Source organism: Dendrobium catenatum, unplaced genomic scaffold, assembly GCF_001605985.2.
Source record: "Dendrobium catenatum unplaced genomic scaffold, ASM160598v2 fragScaff_scaffold_1082, whole genome shotgun sequence".
NCBI classification, from domain to species: Eukaryota; Viridiplantae; Streptophyta; class Magnoliopsida; order Asparagales; family Orchidaceae; genus Dendrobium; species Dendrobium catenatum.
The window spans coordinates 1,072,503-1,082,984 of NW_021319544.1; the positions used below are offsets into that span (position 1 = coordinate 1,072,503).

At 41.3% G+C, this 10,482-nt stretch overlaps 1 protein-coding gene across 1 annotated transcript; it reads left to right on the top strand.

Moving 5' to 3' along the window:
• Nucleotides 1-5,259: 5,259 nt before the first annotated feature.
• On the top strand, nucleotides 5,260-10,477 carry LOC110109154 (cellulose synthase-like protein D4; the record flags this gene model as incomplete). Its single annotated transcript, XM_020840092.2, has 5 exons — nucleotides 5,260-5,602; nucleotides 7,298-7,696; nucleotides 7,994-8,801; nucleotides 9,567-9,977; nucleotides 10,196-10,477. Coding segments are annotated over exons 1-5 (2,220 nt in total), but the record flags the coding sequence as incomplete, so codon positions are not given.
• Nucleotides 10,478-10,482: the final 5 nt, after the last annotated feature.

A 10,482-nucleotide genomic window follows, 5' to 3' on the forward strand; every position in this document is an offset into this window, starting at 1 on the left:
TGTTAATAATATATTATGTGAAAGAAATGAGAATGAAGATAGGAATTAATATTGAAATGATTTCTAACGTGTAGATATCTCCTGATGATCGGATTGTTTCAGTCAGTGGCTGTTATTCTACTGAAGACGAAGAATACATGACAAACAAACCAAAGCTGCAGCTGTTGACATCTCTCAAATTTGTAACAGCCAGCGGAAAAACTTATGGGCCATATGGAATTAATTCAGCTTATAACACAACGACTGATTCATTTTGCTTTAAGACGATAAGTGGCGTAAGAGGCCTACATGGAAGTACAAATGGTATCAGCCTTTGTTCCATTGACATTTATGTTCAATCACAAGCACCTTTCGTCCCTTAGATTTATTTATGAGTGAGTCGATATAGTTTTCTTGCTTATTTAGAAGTTTTAAGTGATTTTTGCATAAGAACTTATGGTTGTATTTGGATTGTGCTAACGTTGGTGGAAGGTCAACAGATCTATAGATTTTATTTGCATTTGAACTTAACTTTCTCCAACTAGATTTACTTTAGTAATATGGTTCTATTTTTTGTGTTACTCTTTGGGGTTGTTTAGTTGCAAGTATTTATATAAATTTAAATGCATTGTGTATTGTAAATTCATTTTATTCGAAATACTTTATAAGTTTGAATGGTCATTGAATAAGTTTGAGAGATTGTGTTATTGGAGCCTTGGATGTAGATTAGGGGTGTCAATTTCGGGTCATGGGTCGGGTTCAAGTCCGGGTCAGGTTAGATACAGCCAGGTCAAATTCGGGTCTGACCCGAACAGGACCCACAGACACGAATTGACAGCACTATTTTTTTGTTGGCACCAGGTCATTCGGGTCGTGTCGGGTTGACTCGACCCGAATCGTGTACGGGTTGACTCATCCCGAATCGTGTACGGGTCATGGATCTTATTTCTGGTAAATTCTTTGGACCCGAACCCGACCCGAAAACACGACCATCACGAAATTTTGAAAATAAATCTCAAAGGCGCGGGTTCCAATTGCTACTTCCAGTTCCAGTCCCAGCAGCGCAGCAGCAGCGGCGCAGCGGCAATGGCGACCGTAGCGGCAGAAAGCGAACGTCGAGACTCGCGATTCGTGAAGCGACACAGCGCCAGACTGTCAGTGACTCGATTGGGACTTCGACTCAATGCTTCAGGCAACACAGGCAGCCGTGCTGGCGGGCAGGCGGGTAGGCAGGCACTCGACACTTTGGACAGGCTAGGAAGCAAAATGCAGGCAGAGGATTTCCGGGTCATTTTCGGGTTGCCGGGTCAATCCGAACCCGACCCGATTTTTTAAACGAGTGGGTTTGTTGAACCCGAACCTGACCCATTTCACAAATGGGTCGACCCTAGCCCGAATTTTTTCGGGTCGTGTCAAAAATTTATAGCCCTAAGAAAGTTAGTTTTTGAGTCCCAATCTAGGATTGCCGGGTCAAAAATGGGTATGTTTTGGGTCAACTACGGGTCAAAGGGCCAACCTGAATCCAACACAATTTTTTAAACGGGTTGAATTGTGTAACCCGAACCCGACCCATTTTAGATCGACCCTAACCCAAAATTTTCGGGTCGTATCAAATATTGACACCCTTAATGTCGATGGTGGATGAGCTGGCGATGGTTGATGGCAGAGGGCTGATGGTGGTGGTTAGGTGGCAGAGTTCAACTATAATAAGTGATGGTTAGTAGGGGTGTCAAAAGTTGACCCGACTCGAAACCCGACCCGAAAAAATCCGGGTTCGGGTCAACCCGTTTATGAAATGGTCGGGTCCGGATTCAGATTTCTGACCTGAAAAGCGGGTCAGGTTCAGGTTGACCTGACAACCCACGGGTCGACCCGAAATGACTCGTTTCCCGCCCGTCACTCAGGTCACGTCCGCGCTGCCTGTCAGGTTTCGTTGTGTTAGGTCGCGCCCGCATCATGGTGTTAGGTCGTGTCTGCATCCTGCATCACAAGCCACATCCGAGACTCCGAGTCCAGGTGTCCTGCGTCCCTGCTCGGTGCTTCCCACCTCCCGTCCAAGCATCTCGCATCAGGGCGCCTCACGTCCGGCGTTCGCGTCCAGCACTTTGGCGCGTCCAGGCGTCCAGCGGTCCAGGCATCCGCGTCCGCGTCCAAGCATCCCGCATACGCTCCGCAGCCTCCGGCCCTCCACTTCGCTTGGCACCAGCGCTCCGCAAAAGTTCGCGGGTCGTGTCGTGTCAACCCGGTAACCCGCATAGGTTGGGTCCGGGTTGACAAACCTGACCCGTTTGCAAAATCGGATCGGGTTAGGGTCAACTCATTTAAGGTCGGGTCAAGTCAAGTTCGACCCGAACTCGACCCGTTTAGTGAATGATGGCAGAAATCGCTCCAATTTGATGAATTTGGAGTTCACCAAGTTGAACTAATAAGTGCTTCCAAATTGTTTAATGAAATATTTTAAAGAAATATTTTGCATTTGATTTTATACCAATCAGAAATTCAAAAATTCAAAATTCCTGCATTTAGTTTATACTCAACCTCTCCAAAAAATGGCCTCTCAAGTAATGATGATTATTTTATGAATTAAATCTTGGACACATACCACATATATAAGTCTTGAACCTATGACCTCTGGGTAGAAAACCTATGCTCCCATTCAATAGGCTATTGTTAATTTTATTTTTTATTATTTGATGAATAATTAATGATGAAATTCTCAATTTGTATAGATATTGTGCTATTTATCATCTTTTTATAAGTATATTTATGATACAAATAGTATATTTCAAAGAAATAACTATCTCAAATTAGAGGTATGCATAATTTACTTTACTGAAAAAATATAATGTTCTAATCTTAAAAGTAGCACATTGAGAAATTTTTTATTAGGATGATTTTTTTTTTCCAAAAAACCCGCAGAAGGGGCATACAAGTTAAAACAAAATAAGGATACAACTATACAAGTCCTTAAAGAATCTAAAGTCCTCTAGAAATACATCATTTAAAGGAAAACCCATGAGTCATAGATTCAAACTAAAGACAAGATCAAACAAAAGAAGCTAAAAAACACAAACACAAAGCAAAGGTAAATAAGGCTCAATCACACAACATAAGGAAAGACAACTGGAAACAAGTCAAACCAACACCAAACAAAACCAAATCAGTTCAAACATCCGAAAAGACTGCATCAGTATCAATGCCAGCACCAAAACAACTCCCAAAAACAACAATGCCAGCACCACAAAGACCAAAAAGAGCATCACTTTTTTTTAGAATTAAGAGCTTTACGTTTGTTAGGAGGATATCATTAGAGAATGAGTCTAACTCTAAAAGCAAATTTCGGTCGGTTTAATACTAATTTTTATTTTAAAAATAACAATATTTCAAGCATTAGGAGCTATGTCAACCAAAGCAAGATACAATGACACGAGAGTAAAATATATTTTTTACTTGTTTTATTTCATAGAATACGCGATTCAAATGTGATGATTTCATGTATTTGAGAAATGATAATAAATGCAAGAATATTATCTCTGTCAAGTTGTAAGTCCTAATTTCTAAAATAACAATAGGTAACCTATTAGCTTATCCCAAGATGAAAACACTCTTCCTGATTTCTTCTCACCCCGTCTCTCTGGTGATTCTTAGAGTTGGAGATGCAAGAAAACGAACCTCTCACTATAAAGACTGAAAAAAGATTGAGGAATTGACAAATTACTATTACCAAAAAAATATTATTTAGTATTCATTTGAGACAGCTTTAAACATGGGATCATCAGAACTCTGATTTTAGCAAATTTATAGTCAAACTGAACGTCTCAAAAATAATATGAACCCAACAACACTAAATTTGACTCAACCCGAGCCCAAATGGAACGAAATCCAAGACTGAAGCGCATTTGAAAAGTTCAAACCATAAATTAGATTACCAAACAACTTCCAAACATGAAATGCTTATAGTCGAATTGAGCGGCTCGAAGAGAAGAATCCAACGAGCCCAAGATTGCCAAATTATGATATCATAAGACATTCAAATCACGATAAAGGGACCACCAAACTTACTCTTTATCTCCCTCCTATTTATTATCATGTCACTCTCATAAAACTATAAATAGATACATCATTCCTCATGGAAAGTGACCAAAAGCAACGAAAAGAGATGAACTGGAGTTCTCTTGCCACCAACTATTCCTCTCCTATTGTCAGACTTCTGTTTGGTCATCGATTGTCGCCGGACCTCTGCCCAATCACCCATTACCGTCGGACTTCCGCCCCATCACCGACTGACGCTAAACTTATCGGCTGTCATCGGATTTCTTCTCAGTCACCGACTCTCGTCGGACTTCTGCTCGGTCGCTGATAAGCTTTGGATTTCCGCCGGGTCACCGACTGACGTCAGACTTCCACTCGACCGCCAACTAACATCGGATTTCCACCCGACCACCGAACGTCGTTGGATTTGCATCCGATCTCCGCTAGTCACTTGATTTCAACCCAACAGTTGATTGTTGTAATTTGATTGTTCTTAATAGGACGAATTAATCATTTGTAATATATTCAAACACTAGTGTAATCATTTCAACTTAGTGTGACCCATGATTATTCCCTTATTTTAGTGTTTCTCACATAAAAAAATCTTACATTTCTAAATTTTTTGTTTGTGTGCTGGATATCCATACAACACTGAAATGAAAAATTCTAACTCTATTGCTACGTATATTCTAGCCTGCAACAAGGATCATGACTAATAATGTAACAATTGGCCTGTTGGCAATTCAAGAATAAGATCCCCCATTAATTATTTCCAATCCAAAACAATGAAGAAATATGACAATCTTTTAGTTACAAACAATGAAATTAGCAGAACTGAAAGAGTTCTATTTGCAAATTGATGCTTTGCATTTTCACATGAATTAACAGTACTAAAATAAAATTAAGAAAAAAAGAATAGTTAATCAAACCATCTCTTGAAGAACATGGGAGGAACGTGTGGAGCGTGAAGGTCACCATCTTACAACTATCAAAATTGTGGCTATATTACATAATTTCCACAGCAACATTCTCTCCTTTGCCGACCAAGAAAGAAGTACCCCATCAAGGTCGTGGCTTCCATATAACGCATCAATGTCTTTCCAGTGGCCAACTAAGCTCTATCGTAATTTACATAAATCCATTGATTAACAAAAAATTGAATAGAACTGAATAATTTAATGCTACAAGAAGTATATTAAGCCATCTAAATAAGAAGTCTCTCCTCTGCTCACATAACAGTCGAATTCTCTGGTAAACTATAGACGTCGGAGATGGCATCGAATCCAGCGAAGAAGCCGACGGTGAAATTTGCTCGGAAGACGTCGAGCGGCCGTTATGTGAGCCTGTCAAGAGAAGACGTGGACTTGATGAACTATACAGTTCACATGCCGCCGACGCCGGATAACCAGCCAATTAACGAGCCCGCCGCCGCCGGAGATCGGTTTGATTCGACAAGCAGGAACGCGGCGAGCCGGCCTCCGCTGCCTGGAGGTAAGAGGGGATTAACATTAACGCCGTGTGAAATGCCGGAATGCGACGGGTCTGTGGAGAAGGATGAGCAGGGGCAGGATGCGCATCCCTGTGAATGCGGGTATGATTAGATTCGTAAATGTTTTGGCAAAGACCAAATTTTTACCTTTTTAGTCTTCTGATTAATAATATTTGCTAATTAAAATAGGAACTTTTATTAGGTCCGGTGTAAGGACGTAGAGGAATGTCCGGTCAAAGGTAAAATCCGGCCAAAAAATTTGGTATTTGCTCGGTATTACTAGGTATTATTTGATAATAACGAGAAATACCGCTCTGTGAAGATCAATACCGAGTTATACCAAGCAATACCGAGCAATACCGAGTTGTACCGAATTTTTTTAGGAAAAACTTGGTACAACTTTTGTATAACTCGGTATTGCTCGATATAGCTCGGTATAACTCGGTATTGGGTCTTCACGTGATGGTATTCCTCTTTATTGTTTGGTATTGCTCGGTATTTGCTCGGAATTTCTCGTTTTTTGACGCGATTTGGCCTCCGATCGGACGTTCCTCTATGTCCGGCCAGTCGGAGTACGTAATAATTGTTCTTAAAATAGAGACATAGAGAGAGAGAGAGAGAGAGAATTTCAAGGAAATTTAAATAAAAGAGCCTTGTATCAATTACTAACCAATCAGCATAATAATTAGTCCAATAAGAAATATGAGACAAAATCAATTAAATCAAGCAAAGAATTCAATAAAAGGTAAGATTAAATATTTATTTTCAGAGTTGAAAGCATCGTCACATCATTATCCCTTTCTCTATTATTTGTTCATTGTATATATGTAAGTTAGATGGTGGTGAGACCTGCAATTTTTTATGATGTTGAATGTTGACCATTAAAAGAGAAGCATAATACTAAGTTAAGTATTGCAGAGATGAGGATGCTTAGGTGGATGAGTGGCTTGACCCTTAGAGATAGGATACGAAATAAGATTATACATGAAAAGGTTGGAGTAGCTCCAGTGGAAGATAAGATTAGAGAGAGTCGCCTTAGATGGTTTGGTCACATTAAATGGAGGCCTTCCAATAACCCAGTTAGGAAAGTTGAGGTATTAGATTTGACTTATGTTAAGAAAGATAGCGGTAGACCTAAAAAGACTTGGCTATAAAATATTAGAAATGATCTTTCTTTATTAGATTTAAATGGAATTTGACTTTTAACCGAACACAATGGCGAAAAAGAATTCATGTAGTCGACTCCACGTAGTGGGACAAAGGCTCGATGATGATGTTATTGTTGTTGTATATATGTAAGATAATAGAATGGAAATTTAACTTAAAATTCTCACTTATTGTAGAAATTAAAAAAAAAAAGATTTTGAAGAATAAAAAGAGGCCTTAAAATATAGAGAAATTATTCCATACGTAGTGCGGGTGGGAAGTTTTGGTCCGGACTGTGAGTGTACACATTATGTACAAATAGTATGTATAAATTTGAACCAAACTGTATTAAAAAATTATACAGTCCGGATGGAAACTTCCCGTCCGGACTCTTACAAAATGGTAGGCTACAGCACATCAAAGCATAAATTAAGCTAAGAATAAGAAATGGAAACCTTCCCGATGCAATGTCTCAGCCAGCACTTGGAAAGGTGGTGGTTTTCAAGGTGTTAATGGTTGGCATTTTGACACTCCTCCACCATCTTCTCCGCATCCATATCTCATTCATTTTTTTAGAAGATTCAATAATTATGTTTATATTTGATTAATTAAAATACATATATGCATATAATTTGTTCCAAATATTTGAAGGTTTAAGATATGCAATGACTGCTTCGGGGACGCACAAAGGAGCGGAGAAATCAACTGCCCGGGCTGCAAAGAACTCTACAAAGTGCCGGAGTTTGATGACAACGAATCCAGTTTCTCCGCCGTGCCGCCGGCGCCACAACACTGGACGGCGAGCCGCGCCATGTCGGCTTTACAGAGCAGCCAACCAGCCAAATTCGATCACAGTCAGTGGCTCTTTGAAGCACAAGCAACGTATGGCTACGGCAACGCCTTTTGGCCAAAAGACGACGCCTCTGTTGACGGAGACGGCGGCGGCGGTGGAAGCGGAGATAACGGCATTGGCAGCACTGATGGCGATAAGCAGTGGAAGCCTCTCGCTCGTCGGATTCCGATCTCCGCGGCAATCATTACCCCTTACAGGTCTGTAGTTCTCCGGCAAATATAGCATTTTAATGGTTGCTCAAATTTATTAAATTTATTTTAATTTTAATTTAATATAAATTATAATTTAATATAAATTATGTATATAACATTAATTTATAATAAATATAATATAATTTAAGTTTAATATAATATATAATTTTGCTTGCGTTTATAAGATTACATAATATATTTTCCCAAAAATAAAACAATACATAATATATATTGACATATATTTATTTCAATAATAGTTACTTATTAAAATGTTTTGGATAATTAATAAATCATTACATTCAGGCTGCTAATTCTGATACGGCTCATAGCACTTGGCTTCTTCCTCACATGGCGGATAAAAAACAAGAACCACGACGCCATCTGGCTTTGGGGAATGTCCGTCGTCTGCGAGATTTGGTTCGCCTTCTCATGGATCCTCGACCAACTCCCCAAACTCCACCCCATCAACCGCTCCACCGACCTCTCCGCCCTCCGCGACCAGTTCGATCCCTCGCCCACCTCACCCTCCGACCTCCCCTCCGTCGACGTCTTTGTCTCCACCGCCGATCCCGACAAGGAACCCCCTCTCGTTACGGCCAACACCATCCTCTCCATCCTCGCCGCCGATTACCCCGTCGATAAGCTTTCCTGCTATCTCTCCGACGACGGCGGCTCCCTCCTCACCTTCGAGGCTATGGCTGAGGCTGCCGCTTTCGCAGCCTTATGGGTCCCCTTCTGCCGCAAACACGACATTGAGCCGCGGAACCCGGAAAGTTACTTTGGCCTGCGGAGGGATCCCACGAAGAATAAGCGGAGGCAGGATTTTGTGAGGGATCGGCGGAGAGTGAAGAGGGAGTATGATGAGTTTAAGGTGCGGGTTAATGGCTTGCCGGATGCGATAAGGAGGCGGTCCGATGCGTTTAACGCGAGGGAAGAGATGAAGCAGATGAGGAGGATGAAGGAAGCTGCGGCAGCCGGTGATCAGGATGTGATGATAGAGGTGGTGAAGGTGAAGAAGGCGACTTGGATGGCTGATGGGACGCATTGGCCTGGGACTTGGGCGCTGACGGCGCCGGAGCATGGGAAAGGGGACCATGCTTCTATACTTCAGGTTCCTAGTCATTGGCTTTTTTTTATTCTCTTTTAATTAAGTATTGTTAAGCATGGCGCCCTGTCCTGAAAGTAATGGAGGAGAGCTCTTAGGGCATCTTCAGCCGAACATCAAATACTTGAATAGCGTCACTCGCCAGCTCCAACCGAACGGTAAAACCTTCGCTATTTGATTAAGGGTGAACAGTGGGACGTCAATATTGAAGTTACACTGTTCATCTCCGTCAATTTTACCTCACTACCGAACTTGCAGCGGGAAAGAATAGACGATTGTTACCTTCAAAAGCGGGAAAATGGAATTTGATTGAAGATGAATCACGGCATTTTGGAGTGAAAAATGAGATTTTCGGTTGGAGATGCTCTAAATGAGAGGAAATTATTATGTGCAGAGTCAGAACGAAGATGATCTTCTGGATTATTGGACTCATTGCATGCGCTCTGTTTACACTCTGAGTATTTGTAGATACGGATCAAATAAGTAGCAAATATTCAAAACTAATTATTTGTTGCTTATTTATTGCGTATTTACAAATATACCGTGTATACATAGTAATATGCAAAGCGTAAGCAGAGCTTATGTATAGAATACGCAGTAATCCGAAAGATCCTCTCCGTTTGGACTCCGTAAAGAATAATTTTCCCTTGATCAGACAAAAGATTACAAAGATGAATATTTGATTAGAAATATAAGATGATATAATTAAAGAGAATTGAGAGTATAATACAAAATTATTTAATATTTTTATTACATAATGTATCGATTCAGGTGATGTTGAAGCCGGCAATGGCAGAGGCTATCTACGGCCGGGAATCCGAGCAGCAGCTTGGAATAGACTTCACAGAGGTGGACGTGCGATTGCCGATGTTAGTTTATGTGTCGAGGGAGAAGCGGCCGGGGTATGACCACAACAAGAAAGCTGGAGCTATGAATGCTCTCGTGCGCGCCTCCGCAGTGATGTCAAATGGGCCATTCATCCTTAATCTTGATTGCGACCACTATATCTATAATGCAGTGGCCATCCGTGAGGCAATGTGCTTCCTCGTTGATCATGGCGGTGAGGATATTTGCTTCATTCAATTCCCGCAACGCTTCGAAGGAATTGACCCAAATGATCGATATGCCAACAATAACACTGTATTTTTTGATGGAAACATGCGTGCTCTTGATGGTTTGCAGGTGAGTCGCAAGAAAACTTATTAAATAATTTTGATCTAGCTCAGATTCCAATAATAATTTTGATCGAATTTCCAATTAGCGAAAGTCAAAATTTGATTGGGTTAATTCAGCTTTACTATCCATATATAAAAATTGTAGTTGCTTTTAGTTTGTTGTTGCTGAACCCTGCTAAATTTTTTAGTTTTGACAATGGAAAGCAATTGTTGATATGCAAGCAGGGTCCAATGTACGTCGGGACCGGATGCATCTTCCGCCGCTTCGCCCTCTATGGTTTCGACCCGCCGCCCGCCGCCTCCAATTCGACGCCTTCCCACCACCCTCACTTTGTCGTCGCCGAAACCGACTCCTTCCGCCCCCAATCCTTTTACGACGCCGAACTCAATCCCTCCTACCTCCCGAAACGCTTCGGAAACTCCTCTGCTCTAGTCGAATCCATCCCCATCGCCGAGCTTCAAGGACGGCCTCTCGCCGACTACCAATCCTCACTGTATTGCCGGCCCCCCGG